This window comes from Micropterus dolomieu, linkage group LG04 (genome assembly GCF_021292245.1).
Source record: "Micropterus dolomieu isolate WLL.071019.BEF.003 ecotype Adirondacks linkage group LG04, ASM2129224v1, whole genome shotgun sequence".
In the NCBI taxonomy this organism is placed as follows: domain Eukaryota; kingdom Metazoa; phylum Chordata; class Actinopteri; order Centrarchiformes; family Centrarchidae; genus Micropterus; species Micropterus dolomieu.
Genome location: NC_060153.1, coordinates 30,573,272 through 30,598,786, shown reverse-complemented (window position 1 = coordinate 30,598,786; position 25,515 = coordinate 30,573,272). Strand labels below are relative to the sequence as shown.

At 43.5% G+C, this 25,515-nt stretch overlaps 3 protein-coding genes across 10 annotated transcripts in view; 1 reads left to right on the top strand and 2 right to left on the bottom strand.

The window, feature by feature from the left end:
• Positions 1–4,311, bottom strand: part of LOC123969456 (microtubule-associated tumor suppressor candidate 2-like) — a 69,407-nt gene extending 65,096 nt beyond the window's left edge. For all 5 annotated transcript variants that reach the window (XM_046046856.1, XM_046046858.1, XM_046046859.1 and 2 more), the window contains exon 1: positions 4,159–4,311. The gene's annotated coding sequence lies outside the window, so the exon portion shown is untranslated. The remainder of the gene's footprint in view (positions 1–4,158) is intronic.
• Positions 4,312–8,471: 4,160 nt separating this feature from the next.
• On the bottom strand, positions 8,472–23,621 carry patl1 (PAT1 homolog 1, processing body mRNA decay factor). 2 transcript variants are annotated; one of them, XM_046047752.1, is made up of 20 exons: positions 23,473–23,621; positions 22,006–22,111; positions 20,144–20,329; positions 19,645–19,908; positions 18,976–19,064; positions 18,733–18,813; positions 17,718–17,918; positions 17,172–17,273; positions 15,632–15,718; positions 15,272–15,483; positions 14,991–15,135; positions 12,462–12,579; positions 12,246–12,343; positions 11,794–11,853; positions 11,546–11,691; positions 11,276–11,435; positions 10,283–10,408; positions 9,905–9,996; positions 9,612–9,761; positions 8,472–8,837 (listed from the first exon to the last, which is right to left on the bottom strand). In XM_046047752.1, the coding sequence occupies exons 1-20, from the start codon at positions 23,485–23,487 to the stop codon at positions 8,816–8,818; spliced, it is 2,460 nt and encodes an 819-aa protein (XP_045903708.1). In that variant the 5' UTR covers positions 23,488–23,621; the 3' UTR covers positions 8,472–8,815. The 2 variants fall into 2 exon arrangements, with proteins under 2 accessions (XP_045903708.1, XP_045903707.1); XM_046047751.1 differs by lacking the exon at positions 23,473–23,621 and adding an exon at positions 23,278–23,417.
• LOC123969960 overlaps positions 23,506–25,515 on the top strand; it is a 5,761-nt gene continuing 3,751 nt past the window's right edge. Inside the window, exons 1-2 of one of the 3 annotated variants that reach the window (XM_046047756.1) lie at positions 23,506–23,870; positions 24,800–24,983. In XM_046047756.1, coding sequence (XP_045903712.1) covers positions 24,837–24,983 — 147 coding nt within the window. In that variant the 5' untranslated portion in view covers positions 23,506–23,870; positions 24,800–24,836. Of the gene's footprint in view, positions 24,003–24,799; positions 24,984–25,515 lie in introns of all 3 variants that reach the window. The other 2 variants (XM_046047754.1, XM_046047753.1) reach the window with 2 other exon arrangements.

The following is a 25,515-nucleotide window of genomic DNA, read 5'->3' as shown; positions in this document are numbered from 1 at the left end:
CGTGCTCGGGCCCTAAATATAATCCGAGCAGATTCAATAGGGACCTCACACGGTCGTGCTCGGGCCCTAATAATCCGAGCAGATTCAATAGGGACCTCGCACGGTCGTGCTCGGGCCCTAATTAGGCTACTTCTCAGCTGAATAGTTACTTCAGTAAACTATTTCATAATGAGTTTATGGTCTCAATCAGCAGAGAATGCTTCAGGGCGGGATTATCTATGATTGACAACTCGTTACCATGGCGACCTGTCAATCAGGATAGAGTGACTACTGTTCACTTTCTCTGGTGAGTACATTTAGTTTTAAGACTGTTTGCAAGACAAAATTATCATCCCGATTATAATGACAGTTAACACGAATTACAGATGCACCTAGCTAAGCAAGCTAGCTCGCGCCACACACGCCGTTAGTGCCACTGTCCCGTCCAAATATGGTCACGTCCGGTGCCGCTGTTTGCAAAAACTTAACGTGGTGGCGCCCTACCGGCCAAACTCAAGGCTTCCGAACGGCGAGCAGAGAGAAAATGGTCAACAATGAGCCTCAGTTTAGCCTTTCTGATGTTCACTGTGTTTTTAATCGATACCATATTTTGGTCTGATGGGCTTCAGCGCATAAAACTTAATTATTGTTTTTATCCTTACGTGGAGTTTATGGTGTACTGGGAGTGTGGACTGAATTTTGTTGGCTCCACTTTGGTTGCTGTAGTCTGAATGAGCCTCGGGAGCGCGCACAGAGCCATACCGACCCGGTGTCCTCACATTAGGAATAGTGGCTGATGCAAGGAACAGAAAACAGGTGTGTGCTTAATTTGTAAGTGACTTTTGAACCCAATGACAAAAAGGCAGTGAAAATATGATCTATTAATAATAATTTTACTGAAAAACTACATACAGCCCCTTTAAAGCGGAGCTACCATGTGTAAAAGAAAGAAACAAGAAATTGTCCATCATCAAGGATATATTTTACAATAATTCTAGCAATAACATCACATCATGTTACAGTGGTTAAATAAAGCCACTCTGTTTCTACATTGCTCAAAAAGTAACTCAGATTACCTTCCACTGCTAAAAGACACATCTAAATATCCTTGCACTTTAAAAATGTATCTTACTGATATTCATTCCTGTAATCTCACTGCACAAATTGAACACTCTCCAACTTCTGGTGTCATGCGAATTGAAGGATCTGAAGACCAGATCGTGGACCAAAAAATGCGTGCTGTGTGAGGGCCCGATCAGACGCGCTTTGCACGTTAAAAAATGCGGCGCACTACCTTTTTTGTCCAACCCTTTTTGTGGTTGGAGATATATTTATATCCCACCCACAGACACGTCTGGGCAGAGGAGGACCTTCAATTACCTCAGACACATTCACACACACAAATGCCAATCATGACACACACAGACAAACTCTTCCACACAAACAAGCACAGCCTCATCCGAGTGCAGAGTCTTGAACAAGGAGTGGCTGAAGTAGACATGCAGAAACTTGGTCTGATACATTTAGCTCTACTGCCAACTGAGGCAAATGCTGCATAGTAGGAAATAAGCCTGCAACACTTTGAAAGTTCCATTCATTAAGAACCACATAAAAAAGGAGAGCAGGAGAGATTTACCTTTTACTTGCAACAATTTAAAGCTGTACTAGCCAAGAGTTGTAAGCACATATGTAATCAGTCTAACTTAGCATACATAATTTGTCTGTGTCATCATAGCTTACATATATCTACACACAACAGTAGACTGCAAGATACAGAGGTTAATTAGAGCAGAGATACAACCGACATCTAAGAAATAGTATCAGACCCTTTTACATGTATACTAAAATATATCATTTGTCCTTTTGACATTTAATAGTAGCAGACATTTACCATTATAGTCAAGTTATTCACCTGAGAACATTTTGAGTTTCAACATTTATTTTAGTGAAATTAATAAGGAATTTATAGCTAACTGCTTCTACAGTGTGATTTGCTGTGAGAAAGAAGTCAAGATAAATTGATTGATTGATTGTACACAATAAAAAAAACATGCGCCATCACTTTGAATTATTTCCATAAGAGAAGTGTGTAATTAGTTCACTGAAATTATTCAATATTGGAAATACATGCAAAATCTGCTAATTGCAGATTGTGTAAATTACATCCCTATTGACAGGTTTTTTTGCACAGATTTATCTTATTTCAGGTTTTGGCAGTGTAGCCTTTTATAATAATGATTGTGTTTCTAAGGTTTTGCACACCTAATTCAGTTAACCAGGTCATTTTGCACTTTAAGTTTCATTCGTCAAGCAATCATATGATATTGTGGCATGGTACCCAGTCATAAGATTTCTGATCCTGTTTTAATGGTTACAACTCATGTGTCTTATTAATAAGAACATCTAGTTATCCATGTTTGATGTGATTAGAAAAATACTGATTGGTTGGAGCTTTTCATCCTTAAATTTACAGAAATTCTTAATTTGTCTTTCTTTAAAATAGCGTATATCCAGCAAAACCAAATTCAGTCTAACTAGAGGAGACACGCACTGCAGTGGTATCAGCTGCCTATTGCAGCAGCAATAGGTAATTCAAGACATGCATCAGCCTCTACAGGATAACATGGAACTGCTGTGTTACAGTGTACTGTAGTTTGTAATGGACAGAAACAGATCCCATCTAGACTGAGATGTACATCACCATGCTAAAAACTGGGGGGGGGGGGGGGGGGGGGGGAAATTGTATTACTTTGTCATTTGCTTTTTTGGATCAACAGAAAACATCTTTGATTGTCTAAGAGAAAGGGCCACAAAGTGACTTTAGAAAGCAGAAATCAGCACAGTGTGGTTGTTCATCAAAGAGAGGCCCATGTTATTATTTTGTTCTATGGCGTAGAAATAATCAAACAACACAAAGAAGCAGAGGGCTCAAAGTATGAGCCCCTTGCTTCTATGTGTTGAATGATTGTTGGAGCTGGCTTTGATAGGAGCAGTAGAGGTGCTTCCTCATGTCACACACAAAGTGCTCTACCATGCCAAGGAGAAGCACGGAGTCTTTATTTAATCCTGGGAAGCCTGCAGGATGATGCAGAGGACAATCTGTTATGTAACACTCAGAGTGCTGCTGCAGCAGAAATGTCCATTACACCACCGGCACACTTCACTGCATGGACACTCACAGTGGAGACATGATGCCACAAGCAGTAGCATGGACAATACTGCACAATGCCATTCATAAACGCAACAGCAGACAGTCATGGACAGTCATTTGTGCAGCTACACATATAGCACACAGCTGGTGATGCAGTTGCACTTGTTAAATGACATACAGTATGCAAACACATACACCTGTACCCCACACAACTGTACCTGTGCGCGTACACACTGGCATAGGACACAACAAGTAATTGAATTTCCCTAAAATATCTGTTAGTTAAGGCTATTGTTCACAGAAATGCCGACATAATGACATATATCCCAAAGAAAGATCTTGTTGGCAAAATAGCAACTTTGATGCCTGGGATTAAACCCTATATCCATGCTAAATAGTGAATAAATACCAGTTGAAAACTTAAGATAATTTTACAAGTAGGCGTTAAGATCTGTAGCCTTTTATAAACAAAGTAAGCTGGTACCTGGCTATTGAGAGACGCCAATGTGGTCATTTGTTGCAATGGGCAGGAAGTGACGCTAAACTTCGTTCAGAAATGTGTAAATTTAATGCGGAATGTAGAAAATAGCTATTTTTAAAATACAATATAACAAAATATATGATTTAAATACAACAAAGTAGTACTTACTGCGATGGAATCTTTTTTATCTTAGCACCAAGCTGCTTCATTGCAATGGAGGACACACACACACACTTACATTTTAAAGTTGTAGTTGAAATTCCGGTGCTTTTTATATCATATGTATGCCGAGTTTGCCATTGGAGTCTGTCGACTTCTAAAAAGAGTTAAATCGGTTTTAACGCGGTATATCTACCTTTGCAGGTAAACGAGCCAACATTACACGGTTATATTTTTAATGGAGTTTGGCGTTACGTACCTTTGGGCATTAAGGCTAGTGAACCACACGTCGCTGATATACCAGACAGCTGTTGTATCAAACGCTGTAGTCACTCGTGCACTAAAACTGTAAGCAGGCCTAATAAAAAGGGACTAAACTCTCACTTACCGTCGTAGCCCTTCAAACGCAGACTCTCATAATTCAATCAAAGATATGGTTTTATTCCAAAGCGCAATGGCCCGATGGACTAAGTCCTTTTCAGTGATTGCTGCAGACCCCGAGTCTGCAGCTGAGTCACGAAGTAGCCCACACACACCTGTGGATAAACAACTAATGAACCAGATTCATCATCACACTTCCAGCCTACTCAGATGTACACGGACTATATTGTTTGGCGGAGAGATAAGGCTTTGTAAAAGTACACGTTTTCTGATAAATGTAGGCCTATAGAGGTGGTTTCATAATAAGCAATAAGTCACTCAAGCCCACGCTGGATTCTGATTTGATAAGTGCTGTTCTTTAAACATTTCAAGGCGGTTTTGCACGTCTTATTATCAACATTAGGTCATTTTCCATTTCAATATGTATTCTTGTTTATTTCATTTGTTTTGTTGTAGTTTTTTTTTAATGATATTCTAAACTTACACAGTGTGCTAAAAAGATTAATGCAGGTGGAATGTATGTAAAACACAGGTCACATTCACCTGCCTCTGCAGTGTACATTTTCAACCCTACTAACACTGCCATCTAGTGGTCAAATATTATCAATATAAACACATTAAAAGAATATAAAACAAAAATGAATGAGTGAAAATAAACATTTTATGGAAAAGACAATCTAATTTAATTTAAAACATAACATTTTATTTAATCTTGCTCTGGAAAGTTTCATTGAAACAGCAAGCAGCTGTTTCCGCTGGTTTAGTGGGACAGAGTGTGGAAATGCAGCAAACTGCTGTTAAGAGTTCAGTCATCATGGTTATCGCACAGGCGTTGTACTATGGAACACATGCAAACATTAGCTATGCAACACTGCTCAAAGTGCTTTCTAGAGCAACAAAGACAAAAAACACACAACAAGAACAATCAAATCACAGTTTTACGTCTCACCAAGACTTCTCACCTGGGTTCAGTGTCTGTAGACACCTCTCTCATTCATTTCGGGTCAGGCTGCATTTTACCACAATTGAAGTTCTGGGGCGCTTTACGGTAATTTTCACACCAAGGGCCTGGACTTTCTTTACCTGAACTACAAAGGGATGAAGACAATTACCATTATTCTTTTATAGCAGTTGGCGAAGTGTCCATAACCTCACGTTCAAGCACTGGTGGAAAATAACGTGGAACATTTGCTCAGATTCTGAACTGGGGGTGTGTTGAGGTAATCTGCTTTGCTTGAGAATTTCTATTTATTGCCACTTTGTGCTTTGCTCACTACATTTTGGGTAGGAATATTGCACTTTTCATTCAGCTATATCTATCTGAAATAAACCAGCTACTAGTACTATCAACAAATAAAGCAAACAAAGATTTATTGCCTCTACAGAGGCCTTGGAGTTTGAGGGTTCTGCGCAGTATCTTAGCTGTTCCTAGGCCTGCATCTAGACCTCAGATGTTGTCTATGGAATCTGCTGGAGCCACTCTCATAGTTTAGGCGTCACAACCCCTAATGCACCTATTGCCACTTGGACCACTTTGGCCTTCACCTTATTCCACCGGTTGTTCCTCCAGGTCCTGGTACTTCTCAGTTTTCTCATGCTGCAGCCATCATGGTAACACCTCACCTCACGCATGAGTGGTAGTGGTAGAACGCGTAGTAGACCCTTTTGTCAATGGAACCACAGGATTGGCTAAACGTCTCTCTTCCTGTACCCTGCTATTATGTGCTGGACTGTCTCGGGGGCATCCCTGCCTCTTTGGATCTTGTGCTTAGGGCCTGTTCTTGTGCTGTCCTGCTGCTGGCCTTTTCTAGCCACCGGTAGGATGTCTTGATGTCAGCCACTTCCTCTATCTGCCGATGACACATCCCATGGAGGGGCTTGGTCTTCCACAACATTTTCTCTTCTTCCTCATTATTCACTTTCCTCTGCTGCCCGAGGCCCTCGTTTAGCAGGTCCTCCTGGGGAGCCATCGTCCTGATGTATTCATGGATGCTCCTTGTTTCATCAAGGATATTGCCTCCGACACTCACTAATTGGCGTACTCCCACTTTTGGTTGCTCGTATGTTCTACATACATTCATCACCTTGGTATATGCCGCACTTGATTTTGTATACTTGACTCGTGTCCACTGAACTTAGCTGTGCTGTGCCGTGGAGAGGCAGGTTACCGGACGGTAGTTTGAAGGTGTTGTACCCTTGTGGGTATCCTTCATGATCAGGACTGTCCTTCCCTTCGTTAGCCAGTCTAGATGAATGCCTGTTGTTAGAAGTTCACTCATTTGTGCTGCCAGGCTTTTATGTAGTGGTGTTAGCTTCTTCAGCCAGTAGAAGTGGATCATGTCAGGTCCTGGAGCTGTCCTGCTCTTCATTGGATGTCTACCTTTATGATGACGACTGGCTCTTGTTCTGGGAGGTTGCTGTGTTCATGATACACGGGGGTAACTTTTTGAGCAATGTTGCTGGTGGCAAGTCTGGCTATGTTTTGAATGGATAGCGGCAGGCGGGGAGGGTGGTGGGGGAAGGGGATTACGGTAGCAATCTTTACTCATTACCATTGACGGCAACATTGCCCAACAACATTGCTCTAAAAGTTGCTCCGTGCATCATCAGCTTTGGGTCCACCAGCCACTTGGCGTTTTTTCTCCCATATGTGCTTCCAGTATCGCTCAGCTCTGCACGGGTCTGTTCTAGTGCAGGTGTTTCCTTGCAACTGGTAGTACACCCTGGATCTTTGGAAAAGGCCATTTATTCCTTTGGCCTCTACTCCTCTGGGAAACCTCTTCAGCCTAGCTAACGAAAATCTCTCTTTCTTGCGTTCTTGATCTTAGCTTCCAATCTTCTTCTCCATGCAGGGCTCTCTGTGCACAAACCTTTTTGATCTTATACCCAAGTATCGCATTCATTGGTTTGTGTGATGGTGGTAGCGGGGATAGTGAGTAGAGCTGAATTAACACCTGCAACTATCCCTCCTGATAGGACTTTGTCAGTGAGCCGTGGGAATCGAATCCTGGTGCAGACCGTATTTAGTCTTGGATGTGGATGCAGTTGTCATGACTGGTGGGGTTTCATCTAATTCTTTAACATTGCTCTCCTGTAGCAGTGTCAGTTCAGTATCTGATCTGTAAACAGTAAAGTAACATAAAAATAAGGCAAAACTAGCAGGTTCATTTGTTGGCATCAAAATCCTTGAACTTCCGTTTTAAAGCCAATCATGCTTTATACTGGCCGTCGTTGATTAGGTGTCACACAATGTTCTAGTTTACGAGGCACAAACGTGTTTCCACTGTTAAGAACCGGAATGCCAGACATTTTGCTGGGATCAACAAGACAGGGTAGCACAGTATAGCAATGCTGATCGGTTAAAAACAAGAGTCTTGATAAATATTAAGAACAATACAAACAAGACTGCCTAAAATAAGCATGGTGGTGTAGTGGTTAGCGCTGTCACCTCACAGCAAGGAGGTCGTGGGTTTGAACCTTGGTCGTCCCAGACCTGTCTGTGTGGAGTTTGCATGTTTTCCCCCATCTGTGTGGGTTGTCTCCGTGTGCTCTTGTTTTAGACGAGTGGCCCTGCGATGGACTGGCGACCTGTCCAGGCTGTACCGCATCCCGATGCCAGCTGGAATTGGCTGCAGCCCCCTTTGACCCTGTGCACAGGATTAGGGGTTGACGGTGAGCAAGTTTGTTCACATGTCGTGCATTATGTAAATAGTAGCACGGTAACATTAATTAATTAACATTTTAATTAACATAATTAAAATATCCACCGCGACTTGTAACGTCATTTCAAGTTTTTAACCGAGTGAAGTCTAACGCCGGACTCTCATGGTAACTTGTTTTAACAAGCTAGATAAAAGGTAACGCCCTGGCAGTGGCAAACAGCTTTGGTTTAATATTTGATTGGATTACATTAATGTTTAAGTCGAGATTTACAAGAAATGCTACTGTGTAAAGGGAATACTGCTGGGGAAAAAAACACCTTATTTGTTTAAAGTGTTTGCAAATCACATGTTATTACGCTTGTGTATATAGCAGTACATTTAAATTAAAATTGCACAATACACTACTTTAGAATTCAACAAGTCAGGGGGTCTGCCAGAGGCGCCAGGTTTTGACAAGGACGAAGAATGCGTGGAATAAAAAGGACAAAATCTTTTTCTGCTGCATCAATTTTGATCGTAATTGCATTTAGTCTACCAGTGTTACAGTAGAGCAATTTTAAGTCGGTCCTCAAGGTTACTTAAAGGTTCCAACAGCGCAAGACCGGACTGAACATTCACAATGTGAAGGATATGTGTAAAAGAAAGCACAGAGTCCACATTTTTATATAATAGAAATACTTTTAATTTGAAGGTTCATCACAGGCATAATCGTAAACAAGATATTTAAAAATGCAGATTTCATTTTTATTTATCATTCAGAATGTCTCATGCACTCTCTGTGTCACACACACACGTACACACAAGCCTAAACCCAAAGAAAAACAAAAGTGACTAGAGATTCTGCTGGATTAAAATGATCCACCATGGATTCACCTCAAGAATGCGTGCACAAGAACACGCACACACGCGCGCACACACACACACACACACACACACACACACGCACACAAAAAGAAAGGTCTGCATCGACGGGGAAAGGGGTTGTGTTGATGTCTGTAACTTCTACCTGGACAAAGCAGAGATCCTGAGAAATGCAAATAACAAAATGATTAGCTCGTTTTTATTTTCACCTATTGTGAAACAGTTAAAAGAACTGACATGATCTGTATGTAACCTAAATAAATACATACAAAATATCTCCAGTAAACACTTCAATAAAACACAGTGAAAGCTGTTTTAAGCACAACCAGCCTGCAGTGTTTTCCCTACCATTGTTTTGACCCCCCATTATCCTCCTCGCGCTAAATTCATCAAGTCTGACCCAGTTTGATAAATAATGTTGTATGTGGTTCTCGTCTTCACAGCCTCTCTTCAGGTCGGACTCTCATACTGCAGCACTTGTCTTTGTAAAGACACAAACTGATAAAGGATAAAGTCTCTAACCTGCCCGTCAGCTCGAGCTGTTCCGTTGCGGTTACGATAAAGGCTTTAATACGTGTGCACTCCAAATTTATGTGCCTTCTCACAAACGAGTGACAGAAACAGACCGTTAACGTTACTGTAGTTCCCTCAAAAGAAAAGTGGTGGATGTGTCGGATGCCAAAGTGTGTGAGCGTGCGCGCTTACAGCAGCGCCCACAAAACACAACGTTAGAGGTCTGAAATGTTATTCTGAGGTTCATTGTGAGACTATGGCGGAGCAAATTGAGACTGTGGCGGTCTCGTTAATGGGAAACACTGCCTGGCAAACATTCAACGTAATAGCTTAGCTTTCATAGGGCCCTATCCACGGTCTCATCGCCCAATATGTGAATGTAGCGTAACTGTAGGAGGAAGTAACTTGTGCCGATTTAACTCACTGTAGCTTGTCCTGCAACAGCTCCAGCCTCTGCCGATCGACGTAGCGTGACAGGAGGGAGAGCAGGTTGGGAGGGGTGAAGAGGGGAGGGGCGAGGGAGGAGGAGGGAACGCTGAGCAACTCTCTCGTCGCTGAAAACACCAACTCAGTCCTGGATGGGGAGAGAGGGTCAAGTGTGGGTTAACGGGCGACAGCGGAAGGGGATTGAGAGTAAATGTGAGGAGGAGAAGGAAAAATGATTTGAATGTCTCTGGGAGTCTGATGTGTTCTTATGACGACGAGAAAGCAGCTTACCATCGATTGTCGTCCATGAGTTGACAGTTGGGGTCTGAGCTTTGCATCCTCTCTCCTTCACTCAGGATCAGATACAGCAGTGTCACACCAAACTAGACAGGAACAAACAGACGTGTGTTTGGTGCTTCTTTGGACTATATGAGGCTGAACTTTTCCCTCCTATTTGTTTGGGACTATTTTCTGCAGCGGATTATTACACCAGTGGTGCACTGGTGAGTATTTAAATCAGCAGGATGGTGTATGTGGAACTGACACAAAATAAACTGCGTACGAGTCTGAACAGAAGACCATTCTTTCATCTTGGCTCTGAAGTTAACGAGTGACTGTGTGTACTAGAGTGTGACACAAAAGTGGACTTTGACCCCCTGTAGTGCGTACCTTGTTGTGCAGTACTGTGGCCAGTTGGCCCTCGCTGCCCTGAAGCTCCTGGAGCAAGTCTGTGAGGGCGGAGCTGGACAATGACTGGATCACTGCAGAAACCGGCTCCACTAACCAGCACAGCACCTGAACAAGAGGGCGGAGACAGGATGAAGGCAGCTGCAGGTTAAAGAGCAGGAAGCTTAAAATAAATTCTTATTAGATGGGAAACTGCAGAACACGTGATGTCTCTAAACTGTAAGAAAGGGGAGGTAACTGGCTTATCCAGGTAACTTCAGGAGTAACTTTGCGACGCCGGGTGCAACTTCCCAATTAACCCGCAGTACGAAAGGTGGATAGGTGTTACCCCAAGTCTGTTGCCATGGTGATTTACGCTGCATCTCTAAACTCCCAGAGCAGGTCATCTTTGTGTCGACACACACCACTTGAGTTGTAGCTGAAATTAAGTTATTCTTCAGTAACATTACGTTCATACAGCCTCTGTGATTTTAGGGAGGAGATCTTAAATAAAACGGGCCAGTTTCTGAGATGCAGCCCATCTTTAGGCTATAATTGAATTGTCCTAAAATGTTTCCACATATTTAGATAGATTTAGACATTTTAGGCCTACGTGTCCAAATAAAATAGCCAGGGTGGGGGGTTATTAATCACAGAAAATATCCAGAAATCACAAATTAAAGTCACAAAAAATATATATATAAATCCAAATCACTGGTGTTTTCTTCTGTAACATCCGATTCACGGGAAAGTATCTAAGGTGCATGATAAGATAGAGTCTGGGGGCTAAAGTATTTCCTCATTGCTAAATCCGGTTGCGAAGTCGAATATCATTTTGCTTAATACATAAAAAAGCGTGTCTGTAAACTCGTCGTATCCTGACTATCATCGGGCATTCTGCTGGAGAACATACGGACCACGCGCCGCTCTCTGGGAGTTCTCACTGAGCAGCCTGGATTGTTGTGTGAAAATGATGTCGCAGTGTGAAATGGTTACCTGGTCCTGCTTGTCCTTCTTGGCTAGGGCGGGAAGGTTGCGGGCAATCGCCATGACAACGGCGGCGGCCTGGGGTGAGGGCAGGAGGGGGAGGAGCCTGGAGACGAGCCGCTTGCCCTTCCGCACCGACATGATCATCACACACTGCTCATCGCTCACTCTTTACAGGAGGAAGAGAAGAAGAATTAGCGTGCAGATGGGCATTCTCTTGTTTTTTAAATTATCTCTCTCCTGTAGTTCAGTTATTTCTATTCAGCCACTTCCTTCTACCTGTCGTCCCACTCGTTCTCCCGCAGAGAGTTGCACAGCTGCACGGTGTTGGTTTTGTGCTGCTCCAGCAGAGCCCCTCTGTCCTCCTCCGTCGCCTGGACAAAACGTTTCTCAAAGTCTTGAACCTCCAGCAGCAAACTGTACATCTGAGGGACAGATGGGAGGGTCACAGAGATGTAGTTAGGATCCAGAAGTGCTTCTTGCAGTTTGACTGAACATGTGCTCAACTACAGTTGTCCTGGTCCTACCTTCTCCACAGTGTAGAGGATCTGTCGCCTCTTATTCCAAACTTGCTTCTCTCTTTTCTCCTGGAGGCAGACAGACAGTCAAGACAGGCAAACTGATCAACAGGACTGACCAGTTTGACTACTTCATTCACTTGATTTTAGATAATGGTGAGCACCGCAAGGGGGCAGGAAAGTGCCCTGTGTCTTATTTTCAAAGGACCACATGAGAAACCACGATATCGACCACATGAGAAACCACGATATCGACCACATGCGAGCTAACAAATCACAAGGTAAAAAAAAGGTGTTTCCACAACTTTCAAACACTGTGGTTGTTCCCCCCCCCAAATGAGTTGCTAGCTGGCAGCTGCTTGACAATAACGGCCATCCAGTGAAGAGTTTGTGGCTGTGAAGCAGCTTCAGGAAGCGTTCAGTTGCTGAAAACAGCTCAGCAGTGAAACACGCTAACATACCTCATCATCTGTGCGAGTGGTCACCACAGCATCAATCATCTTGCGAGGGTTGTTGACGCTGGAGACTGTCAGCTTACCCAGAGAGCCCGCGAACTGAACTGTTAACAAACATCAGATGTGTTAACATGCAATAGAGTCGAAGTCTCCAGTATCACGTGTGATGCGCCATCCGACGCAGTGCAGATAATACTGCGGGTGCGTCCAGTTGTCATTTACCTGGTCTGTAGGTGTGTTCGACCTTGGCGACCTGTGGCGTGATAAGTTTGGTGGTGTGTTCCTTCTTGCTGCTGTCGCTCTCTCTTTCCTGACGTTTCTCCATCTTTTCATAGTAGTTCTACACACACACACAAACACGTCAGGGATCCACAACCAACTCACAGTAAACGGCTCTCTGCAAGGTGTGATTGATCACAATTTGAATGGATTATTGATTTAGACTACAATTAGGGCTGCAGCTAACGATTTTAGTTTTCCAAGCTTCTATAGATTATTTCAACGATTCACCAATGAGTCGTTTAAGAAGTACTTTCACAATATTTTCTAAGACGGCCTCAAAAGTGTCCAGCAGGTTCAAGCCTAACCTCTGATACACCACCATCAACAGCGGACCGTCCATGCTGGCATAAATAAATAAATAAAGCACATCCACTGTGTGAAAAGACAAAACATCCGGGGCTTGTTCGATACTGCAGAATAAATCGGTTCCATCATTGCAAATTAAATATTTACTTTTCGGATTGTTGGTTGGACAAAACCAGCAATTAGAAGATGTTGCCTTGGCCTCTAAGTAAATGAGCTCATTTCAACATTTTACAGACTTTTAAGGATAAATATAAGTTATAATTTTTCTGATTATACTTACAGTTAAGTTTAACCTCTTCTGTTTTTGTTTTTTTAAATTACATTTTTAAATTCTATTTATCTAGTTAGTGCGTTTTCTAACAAGTTAGGTTGGCACACCCTAGGCTTGGGCGATCTTCTCCATTTTCATAATCGCACAATCACGGGTACTTTAGATCACCGACTGGCGATCTGATTAATGATAGTGTTACGTCGCAGCATGCCAGGGAAATGCCAGCATGGATGAAATAGGCTTATTAGCCTTAAAAGAAACTACCAGAAACATCTGTAAATGCACATTACAGGGTTTCCCACAGAATTACCATGCAACCGTGGCGCCGCTACAGACTGTTTTTATGTCATCTTAGTTCTGATAGCGAGTTAGGGGGCTTTCACACCTGAAAGTCCGCACCAGAGTAAATTTTTTGATACATTCGGTTAGTTTTGTTTTGCAATACTGCGACCGCACTTTCCACGCGTCCTGTTGTCATTATCTATGTGGGCTGTGTCTCCCTGTACTTGACATCGATTGGTTTATTAAACAGTTCAGAGGGTATCTTTGACAAGAATGAATGAATAAAAAATGAACATGTGCATATTTGTCACCACTATATTGTCATTATTATGGCATTACTGCCTGCAGCACCAACTATACTGAAGGCTAGTCGCAATTAAACGTCCTTGTTGTGCAAACATTAAAACGTCACCGACAGGACAGGAGGAGAAGACAGCAAGCGATCCTTCTGCACCTCCGTTTGAGGAGAAACCAAAGAGACGGGTGGCAGGGTGCTTCTATAGTGGCCCTCTGTTTGAAAAGATGAGCCGTCACTGGAGATTTATAATTGTGTCCTTCCCCGCGCATTTGCTTGTTTCCGGTTTAGACAGCAAACGCCGAACTTCCTGTAAATGGTCTGAAAGTCCGAAACATCCAAAAAATGCAGAAACGAACCGAACCATGGTTCAGTTTGATCCGGACCGAGACTACCTCCTTACGTCGGACATTTGGTCCGGACTGTGGTCCGCGGGAGGTTTCGCACCTGTATTTTTGGTTCGGACCAAACTGAAAAGTCTGAAAGTCTGGACCAAACGAGGTAGGTGTGAAAGCCCCCTTAGCTCATATTGTATATACTGTATACCAATACACCTTCCTCAGGTCATAAGGTCATTGGTCTTATTTATTTTTTCCAGCACTATGCTCCATCACACTGTGTACATGTATACATGTATGTGTACCTGTATATCATATCCACCTTCAACATGTACATAATGAGAATAGTTTACTCCTGCATCCTTTGCACTCTGATCACTGCACTACTTGTCAATATGTCTATATTGTTTTTGTGTATATTATTGTTGTCTACTCTGTAGTTTGTGTCTGATTTTATTTTATTTTATTATTGTGTTATGGTATTATTGTATTAGTAAGCACATCGTGAGCAATGTACAATCCCGAGTCAAATTCCTCGTATGTGTACACATACCTGGCAATAAAGCTGATTCTCATTAGTTAAAATGGCCTTAATGTCGACGCATGAAAAACCAATTGCTGATCATCCCTTCAATCGACACAGCACAAGCCTGGCACACCCACAGCCCAACTCTGCTGTGTTAACAGCCGAGCCCCCGACTAGCCAGTAACAGTCCGTACTGCTTGCTGCAACTGTGTTTTACAGAATCCTGAAAGGACGCACAGCAAGTCAACACTGCCAGCAGCAGTTGTTTTTTGGAAGCTGTGATTCTATTCAGAAGCTTTTGGTTTCCTAGTTGCTTTTAACATTCGCTCTCACCGTTTTCTGATGCACCAAAAATACATATTTAAATTATATTAATATCATAAATATGCAACTACAGGTCGACTGATGGCTTTAACGTATGACTTCTAGTCGACTAGGAAAATCAACCAACCTGATAGTAGTAGTCATCCAGGTACGGGTCAGTACTTTGCAGCTGCATCATCTGGATCTTGGTTACCCATTCCTTCTCTTTCTGAGTCATCAGGTTACTGTATGGGTCCCTGCTGCGCCGGTCCCCTCCAGTCCTGCCACGGTCCCTACAGGGAGGTAAAGAGACGAAGATGACATGGCCTAAATTTGCTTGTTGCTTCGGGACCACAGTGCTGCGTGACATGACTGAGCTCTTTTATTGTTTATTGTAACGTTTTTATACAAACATCAACAATTCCTCACCCTCCTCGGTTCTGCATGCGCTGCGTGAGCATGCGGCGATGCTGAGGGTGGAGGTGGGTGGTGTTGTGCCGAATGGGTGGTGTGTGGTTGGGGGGGCCGTGAGGGGGCGGTGGACCCATTCGGTGACCGTGTGGAGGAGGAGGCCCCCCGAAGAACGGCCTGAAGCCACCACCTGGTAACAAAGGAGGCCCACCGTGAGGAAAACCAGCCACCTGGAGAGAGACGGTTAAACAGGGACCCAAAGTGTGAGAGAATCACTCATGAGAAATGTGTTTCCATCTCCCATTTTGCGCATTAACTCTTTCGAAAATGCGCATAAATAAAAACATTGATGGATTTATGTGTGTCTATGGTACCAACCTGAGAGCTGAGCAGCTGGGCACGTTGGATCTGAGACAGGACCGGACCAACTCCGGGAGGAAACGGGCCACGACACAGCGGAGAGTTCTGACCAAACACAGCAAATAGAGAAGTCAACAGAAGCCATTTTCTCTTTCTGCAGAGAGTTAGATGAGATGATCAATACCACTTCTTGTCTGTATGGTAAATATATCTGAAGGGCAGAAACTGCCAGAATCAAAAATGTCTGAATAAATGACTCAGTGAAACTGAATGCATGTCATTAAAGTTCACACGAAACAGAAAGCAGAGTGCTTCCGCATATTTTGACATTTATTGGCGAGTACAGTCGCCAATACGCTGAATGCAGGTTAACCAGCCCCGCTTTGCAGACTCTGTGCAGACTGGAAGCTCCCAGTGAGTGAACACAGCAGCTGGACCAGAACTGTGCACGTCCATACGTATGTTGTCATACCAAAGACATTTCAATGGTCCTTTATAATAATATGACATCTCGTGCCATAAAAAACATTTACCACACATCACTTTAAGAAAAAAGGTAACACAAACTCCTTGATTTGTTGTATCGTTAACGGGGTTCGACCGAAGCAATGGCCCTTATCTCAGGGAAATTGATTGGCTAGTTGATAGTTGCTCTGTCTACATCGGGAGTCAGCTGCGTCGCTGCCTGCATCCTACGCCGTCTCCAAAGGCACCTTTGTAACGGTGTCCTAAAGTTCCCCATGTCTCCCGAATGCTCTGCCTCAACTCTAAGAGTCTGCTGATGAACAAATAGTGTTACTTAAAGTAACCTCTTACCGTTACCTAATTAACATTAGTGGTCGTAGCTCGGAGAGCTCGGAGCACCGTGAAGGGAGTCGTTTACACCTTTACTCAAGCACTGGAGGTTTTTAGGCCAGGATGATGGCAGGGAGCGGCGCGCACTTTGCACCAGAACCCGAGCAGGACGAGCAGTCAACGAAACCTCGCTCAGCAGTCTCCTAATGAACACGGCACGAACGGGGTCGAATACGGTCTCAAAGACAAACATCAGATATGTTATAGTACTGAGATGATTTACAGAGTTTCATGGTGGACAGATAGCTTTACTTTTTGTTAAACCGCTACCTGTATCTGTCTGTATGTGTAGTTAGTTAGCTCGGTTAAACGAATAGTCATTAGCCGAGTCAGCTTCAGGGTGCCAAGAGCCAAACCCGTTGCCAAACTGGCCTCTGTCGGTCTTGGAGGCTGTGTTTGGCCGCAGTATTCATTTACTCGGAGCTGGAACCAGTCCGTACAGAGTCTACAAATCAATATTTTCAACAAGTCCCTCCCTGTCTTTGGGAGCAAATTTCACAGCAAACTTTCACACCTACCTTGTTTGGTCCCGACTTTCAGACTTCTCATTTTGAACCAAACCAAAATCTAACCGAATGTATCACAATGTGTCAAAACGTGAACTTTGGTTCGACTTTCAGGCGTGAAAGCCCCCTTAATGTGCATACAAAGCTGTATTCAAGGCCAGAACGGGAGGAAAAAAAAAACCAAAACAACAACTCACAGCTATATTGAGGAGGGTGTTGGGTGACAGACGCTCAGGGAAAGGAGGAGGGTATCTGTGCTGGACCGGGGCTCGCACATGAACTGCCGTAGGATGGTGGATCTACACACACACGGTTAACAGACATTAACCACATTAGACATTACACATAACTTTGAAACCTAAAGGAAATTACTGCTCTTAATATTATCAGACAGACAACAACAATGCAGGGATTGTGGGTTTTTTTGTGTTTGTTTTTGAACATGAGACTTTTTGGGCACATGGTCCACGCAAGTACGCAAACATGCACAGGCATATTTATGTCACCTCGTCATTCAGACAGGAATGCAGCTGAAGTATTCTGCTGTCACGAAGGCTTTGTTCATGTCTACACCGACCCCACGAGGACTGATGAGGAGTTTGTTCACTGGCTGGCTGGACCAGGCGCCGTCATTTGTGTTACGGTATTGCGTGGACCATGTTTGTGCCCTACAGTTCATTCAGCCCTTAGACATTGTGAAGCGAAGGAGGAAAGACATTAGTAGGGAAAGACTGTAGATTCACCTGATGATTCAGGGGGTGGCTCATTGGTTGTTTGGGCGGGGTCCCAATAGGCACCGCCCTGACCGGAGGGGAGCCAATCACAGGAGAAGAAGAGCGTGGAGGTGGGACCCTCTCCGATAAGTCCCGTCCTTCGTCATTCCTACCCTGAGGAAGTCGTTTAGGAAGGCCCACCTCCTTGATTATAGACATTAGAGGACTATCCTGAGGAGGACAAAGACGGTGAACACAATATTAGAAAAATATGTTAATTTTGTTTTGACTGATTCTGATTTGCACAGGCTCATCTCCTTACAATTACAGCTGTGAAAAAGTACAACCCCATGAAACGTTTTGCTTTTTACACACAAGTGGAACCATTAACATTTGATTTTCACTGAAACTTTGTAAAAAAGGTAATGTAACTGAACACCGCCAGCAAAAGAAAACTATGATGATGTAACCGAGCGGCCCGGATTTGCCATTAAAACACGACGATAAGTCCAAAATATTGATTTTAAATTTTCTTATTTAGACAATAGAAAACTCTCCCTCCCTACCTCTCCTCCCACTTTTACTCAATTGTCCTCCCCCACCAACATTACCTCAACATCTCAGTATCTAAATTTGCTGATAAAGTCACATTTGCTGGGGTGTACTTACTTTTTCACGTCTGTACATGAATTTAGATAGTCAGCATTATGCTATTATTTAGCAATGCAGAGGCTAGTGGCTTTTACACATCAGTTACACAGTCAAGGTAAACAACACATGTCTATTGGCCAAATGTTCTATAAAGCCCCTCGGGGCCAATCACTGATTTTTGATATTGGGCTATTTAAATAAACTGACTTGACAACTACCAGGGTGATTTTTGAGCTCTTGTTTTTAAGTTATGATCTATGCATAAGTTACTTCCCAGGTATAGCTCTGCGTGTTGCCATGAACATGTACTGTATGTATACATGTTGAGGATAAGCAGTTAAACTAGACATGGATGTACAGCGTTTTAAGAAGCAGAGGAGTGAGAGTCCCTCACCTCCATGTGCGTCACCAGTCCGGGGGTTACGCTGACCGGCCCAAAGCCCATACTGTTGTCCCAGATACTGTGAGAGTTCATCTAAGAGAGAGAATGACAGCATTTCATTTAAAAAAGGTCCCGAAACAAAAAGATTTACAAATGAAGTTACTGCAGCAAACACATAAATATAAAAGGTGATTGCATTTTTCTTTGCAGGCATTAAAAAATACTGGTACACAGAGAGTCAGTTAACAAACTAACCTGGCCTATAGGAGCATTGCCTCTGCGCATCATGTGCTGCTGCTGCTGGTAGCTGAGCATGGACGAGGAAGGAGGGCCAGGAGGAAGGCCTGGAGCAGTGCAGAGTACAGCACAACACAGCAGATTACAGTAAAACAGAGCCAACGTTACAGAACATAAACCTTCCTTAACGGTTTAAAGTCGTCACATCGACAAGTCGCAGATTGATCATGCTTCCTGTCGTACGTAGTCGACCCCCCCCCACCCAAAAAGGTCCATTCTGCCAGGAAAAACTCTCGTCAAGTAAACCACGTCGTCACAAAGTAGTTAAATACAAGCAGGTGTGTCTGAAGGTGCATTTTCCTTTGTGTTAAAAAGCAAAAGCACTCAGTAGAAATGTGACACCATGGTGACAAAACAAGATAAACAACGACACCACTGCCCTGTTCAGACTGAACAAAGGACCTGGTCAATTATCTGATTCACTGTGTGATCAATCTTTGGCTTGATCTAAAAATATAAGCACATCATCAAAACACCAAACGAGGGAATATATTGTGAAAGAACAACGTTTATCCCTGCAGTTGAGTTTTTAGAGAGTTAGAAAATTATTATTATTATTATTATTATAATAATACTACATCTCTGTAATTATGTGTTATTGTCAAACAAAATGGCATTTGTCCTCACCTGAGGTGGAGGGCCCAGGAGGCGGCTGGTTCTGGGGGTGATGGGGATGCTGGTATGGTTGAGTGGGAAGTGGGATGGAGGAGGGCTGGGCCCGGACTCTGGGTGGGTCCGGCCCTTGCAGAGTGGACAGGCCGGATCCTGAAGAGCTGGGCGATGGACCGGGCCTCTCAGCCGCCCCGACCCCAGCGATGGCCGGGTCGGCGTCCAGGATGAGTCTGGCCAGGGACTCAGCCAAGTCACCTTCCCCTCCTCGCTCCTCCACATCTGGAGAAATGGCAGTTTTACTTTTCCAACAGGTGTATTGTTACTCTCTACATTAGAGCTTCAAGAACCAGTCACGGGAAAATCTGTGACCAGCAATTCCGTTCACTTATCCAATCAATTTGGCCCGCTGGCAAAGCAAATTTTAATCTGTCTGAAGTGATTTAGAAGATCCTAAAACCCGCAAATACCAGAAGTGTAAGCAATTGTGCGATCTTGCAGTAATTACGTCACTGACCTGGAAGAGGCTGTCCAGCGGAAGACGAGGAGAATTTGAGCGAAGGGAGGGAAGATGGAAGGGGGAGACGGGAGGAGAGCGAGTCCTCCGTTCCATCTGATTCTCCTCCCATCCCAAGCCCCGCTCCTAGCCCATCCTTCTCATCGAGCTCGGCGAGGCGTTTGTGTTCCTCCTGCCAGTCATCATCTGGAAGTGGATCCAGACAGAGAAGTTGTTTGTTCAGTGGCAATGAATCATCTGCGCTGCAATCTTACGCACACATCTGACAGATTTGGGGTTTCTGGCTTATAACCCAGTGTAACAACACAGTGGGCATGTATTGTTTACATGAAGGTGACCTACAACAATAAGAACATCTACAAACACGATACAATCATCACCATCATCATCAAAGTGGACCCCGAGGACCTGACTCATTTTAATTCACAACAACATAATGAAAAGGAGCTACATAAAAGATTAAAGGAGCAGTGTGCAGGATTTAATATCATCTTGGGCCAGTGTATAGTCTTTTTTAGCAGCTTCTTCGACTTCGCACATCCCCTCCCTCCTTACAAACTCAACATTTCACTCGTGTAGATATTTTCTGAGCGAGTTATCATACTGTTGCAACCCTACGACAACGGTGCACAAATGATGATTGGGCAAGAACAAAAGAAATGGAGGTGCAGGCACAAGGTTAAATTTATGAGAGAGAAGCAAACACAATTTTAACCTGAATCCTAAAAAGGGGAAAAAAGAAGTTTGTGTCATTTCATCAGCTGGTGACGTTATTAAATCGTTTGCACTTGTCTATGAAGATTCTCAGTCATCCAGGTCATAGTTATCCAACAAAGGTTAAAAGTCAAGGGCAACTGCACTTGGTTGAAGATACTGGAAGACGTTTCGTCCCTCATCCAAAGGACTTCTTCAGTTCTGACTGACTGGCAGGGAAACTCAGCTATTTAACCTCAGTGGGGTCGTTATCCCGGGTCATCGATACCGCTGGTTCGTTAGTGTTCCTTGTTGCTGTGACGACAGTCGTTACAGTCGTTAAGACTACCTGTGGCCAAGACTGAACGACCATCGTTGTTTTTTTTACCTGAGGCCAACAGGTTACGTTTGTTCAGTTTCCTGGGAAGTGATGAAAGGACAGCATTGTAAGTGGGGGATAAGTGGTGGCGTAGACCCCCTCCTCTGTTCAATGACGGCATCTCGACCCTGGTGTAGATGCTTCCTTGACGCCTCTTTCAAACCATCCATCTTCTCTGTCTAAAATGTGCACCTGGTGGTCCTCAAACGAGTGTCCTCTGTCCTTCAGATGTAAGTAGACTGCAGAGTCTTGACCTGAGGAGTTGGCCCTTCTGTGTTGAGCCATGCGTTTGTGTAGTGGTTGTTTAGTCTCCCCAATATACAGGTCTGTGCATTCCTCACTGCATTGGACCGCATACACTAGATTGCTTTTCTTGTGTTTGGGTGTGCGGTCTTTGGGGTGGACCAGCATCTGTCTTAGTGTGTTCTTGGGTTTAAGAAAACTTCCCAGGAAACTCAACAAACGTAACCTATTGGCCTCAGGTAGCTGAGTTTCCCTGCCAGTCAGTCAGAACTGAAGAAGTCCTTTGGATGAGGGACGAAACGTCTTCCATCGTTTGCACTTGCTTTGTGATTAAAAATGAGTAACTGATATACTGGATTTTCTAAAATAGCCTCAGAGAAGACGTGAACATATTGCATTCAGAGAGAGTTATGCTCGAGGGTGGAGGACTAACAATGTCATTTCAAACATTCAACCTCAGAAAAACAACAAGAGATAATGACACATGATGCAAGTCTAGTAATTTAATGTCAACCCATAACTCAAATATATTTTACACGTGACTCACCGATGGCTCCAGCTCCGAAGGTGTCGTCGTTGAACTGATCGATTTCATCCTCCTCTTCTATCAGTCCCTCGTCTTCCTCCTCCAAAGTACAGTCTTCATCCAGGGACTGTAAAGACCGACAAAAGGGACAAGGAACGGCGTGAGAGGACGGTGTGGAGGAGGCAGGACGCGGAGGAGGAAAAGAAATCAAGGGAGGTTGGAGAGAAGGAGGGAAGAAAAACAACCAAAGCATAAATAGTGAGATGGACATGAATGAGACTGCTGAACTACTATCGAGGGAGCTGTGAGTTGGGACTCTGATTAGGGTCCAGTTCTAGATTTGCAAGAACCAATACTCTGTCAATAAATTGCTCAATATTATTCGAATGGGCCGCGCAGAAAGTTATTGATGCCAGCTCTGAGCTCAAGTCTCAAATGCGGATCTCAGAAACTGTTTTTATTATTACATCTAACCACTATGAGCATCTGTCAGGAGGATTTTTTTTTTTTTTGGTGAATGCTACCTTTCTCATTTCTGCTACTCAGTGTGTCATCAGTTACACCAAAGCCATAATGAGTCATTTGAGATAATCTGCAGAAAAGCACGGTCAGGTTATGTAGAAACTAATACTGAATATTAGTTATGTTGCCAAATTAGGTCATATTTGTCCGCATGCCTCTGTTTTTTTTAAATATAAAAAAGACATAGATAAATGTATATTAACACTGGCTGACCTACACTGTATATGTGTGGACAATCGTCTGCTGCTCATGCAACACAAGCCCTTATAATAAGTGCGACACTGATTTAATTTTAGACCCAGCTGGTGGGGTTGCGCTTATGAGAATTATTCAAGTGAATTCAACAATTAAAGTTGAGTGAAAATGCTGCTCGACTTAAACACTAGTGAATTCATCAGTGAACATTTCGGCCTTGCAGCGACTCTGAATAGCCGATTAGCACCTTAGCTGACCAGCAGCAGATTAACTCAAGACACCGTACCGCTTAGTAGCTCCCCTCTAAATTACTAACTAAATTTAAGTCATCAGAATAAAGAGATTTTTTTTCACCCCCCCCTCCAGGACGGTCTGGCACCCTGCAGGTAGCGAGAGAACCAGTTAGCCACAGAGCTAATGCTGACGTTACATCACGCTGGACCCACGTCGAAAGGGAACCCGCTGCCCTAAAACCAACAAATATGCTGCTGTCTGGAAGGAGCTGTGAACTAGCGCACACTGGCCCTTCACAACCGACATTTATTAATGAAACAATAAGCTCCTACCCTCACCCACCCTGCGGCGCATGTCACCAGGCGAGCGGGCTGCTTCACAGGCCGCCAACCGCACTGAACGCGACCGTCGCATAAACAATAAACAACATTCAGCACGCGAATCCCCGCCGGCTCCCTTTCAAACACCTGAAAGTGTCCGCGGGAAAAAAAAAAAGGCACACCTGTGTTTGTTTTTTTTTTGTGGTACAACGCTCACCTGAAATCGAAACATCTATCTTTAGGCTTTCGGGAAAAGAAGTGCATCGGGAGAGAGGCGGCGCGCAAATGACGCAGTCACAACGTGCCCTTCAACGTGCGCTACGGAACGACGTGACCGAGCACGCACGGGCGGGAGGCGGCGTTTCTGAGTGACGCTCTCTCGCTGCCGGACAGGAGGAAGCGCTGAGCAGACTCTGCAAACTCTCACGCAGTTGAGCGCGAGACTCGCGCAATTGACACTTTTCACACGCCCTCACGCCATGCATCACTTTTCTTCTCACGCATTGGAAAAACTAAACTAAACGTTGTTCTTTCACGCGATTACACTCCACCCACCCAGCTGATGCGACACCGGCGGACGCTGTGACGGGAATCAAGCAAGCCCGCCTTCGCGCAGTGAGTGGCAGACGGTGATCGCGTGACGTCGCTTGGTAGAGTTTTGCGATATAAAAACATTATATGTATGATCTGAAGCGCAGCCTTGCTCTGTTGGGAACGTGAGCTGCACAGAGCTGCTGAAGTTAACATGTGAGGATTTGTGGTGAAGTGTTTTCAGTTAGTTTCGTTTTGCACAGGTCTCATCCGGACAGTCTGTGTCTGTCTGTCTGGGATTCAATCTGTAATGAACAGCAGATTATGGGGAGGCGAGAATATGAAAAATATTGTGATTAAATGATGACGTTATTCTCATAAAAATCTTTCTGGAGATGTCAGATTACACAGATATGTGGAATAGATGCAAAAAAGCTTTGAAGATTCAGTCCAGGAGTTTCTAACTGAGGGGAAGAGGTGCCACATTTAAAGAGGAACTTCCCCAAACAAAGACAAAAAGGGGAGGGAGGAGTAAATCATGAAAGTAGGCTTTCAAGCCTACTGAATTCTGGTATATTTTATATTTTAAATTGTCACCTGCTGGCTGAGTTTTGTGTTTCTGTTGACATAGCCTAGACAAAAACATTTCCACCATAAATTGATGCAGAAAAATTCACCAGAATGCAGAAAATTAAGTTGAAAAATTGGCAGCCGTGTGCAGAGAGAAACACAAACAACAACAGAAACGGCAAACAAAACTGGGCATCAGTCTTTATTATAACAGTAGCTTCCACCTCGGTTGTTGTTTTACGTATAGCTTGTCATTATATTCATTTATTAAATGTAATCCGTAAATCGCCATAAGTAGTTGTTTTGTGTTTGTGCAGGCTTCAAACGTTTTTTTTTTTTCAGTCTTTGTTTTTGTGTCATTGTGTAATGTGCATTTAGAATACGTACCTGCACACCTGCTACTGCAAGAGGGTTAGATTTGATCTTTTTGTGTGTTTATGAAGGTGTGTGTGTGTGTGAGTCACCTTTGACCCCCCAACTATGGTGATGCAGCAGCTCTGCACATTAGAGCACCTGATGAATTCAGGGTTTGGCCGCCCTTTCCCACGACACGGCCTTCAGCTCCTGTTTTGGTTTGCCAACCACTGTGTCACTTGGGAACTCATTAACTGTGTGGTCATTATGAAGGTACGTTTTAGATTAATAATTAATTTTTACTATTTTTCTTTTCTTATTAATTAGTAATAACACTGGTTTCAGGAACTTTAATATGTGTCAAGACAAACAATGGATGATGCCCCTGCTGTAATATGGACCATTTCCAATTAAATAATAATAATAATAATAATAATAATAATAATCCTTATTTGTAGAGCACTTTTCAAAAACAAGTTACAAAGTGCTTTAACAAGTGTAAAGAATAATACAAAAAAACAAGATAAGAGCATGAAAAATTTATATAAAATTAGTAAAATACAATAAAATAAAAGGGATAAAATAAAGTCAAATAAGATCGGGAAAAGCTCTCCTATAAAAGTATGTTTTAAGAAGGGACTTAAAAGAGTTCACTGACTCAGCCGACCTGATTTCCTCGGGCAGGCTGTTCCAGAGCCTCGGGGCCCTGACAGCAAACGCTCTGTCCCCTTTAGTTTTCAGTCGAGACTCTGGAACAGACAACAGACCTCTGCCCGAGGATCTCAAGGTACGTGCTGGTGCGTAT

Bases quoted from the DNA above. Each gene is read 5' to 3' on its own strand.
- patl1 (XM_046047751.1), bottom strand. From the start codon at position 23,349: ATGCGACGGTCGCGTTCAGTGCGGTTGGCGGCCTGTGAAGCAGCCCGC. The intron at 11,854-12,245 runs GTATGTTAGCGT...GTCTGCCTCCAG, and splicing joins CCACTCGCACAGATGATGAG to GAGAAAAGAGAGAAGCAAGT. The intron at 11,692-11,793 runs GTAGGACCAGGA...TCTGTCCCTCAG, and splicing joins TCCTCTACACTGTGGAGAAG to ATGTACAGTTTGCTGCTGGA.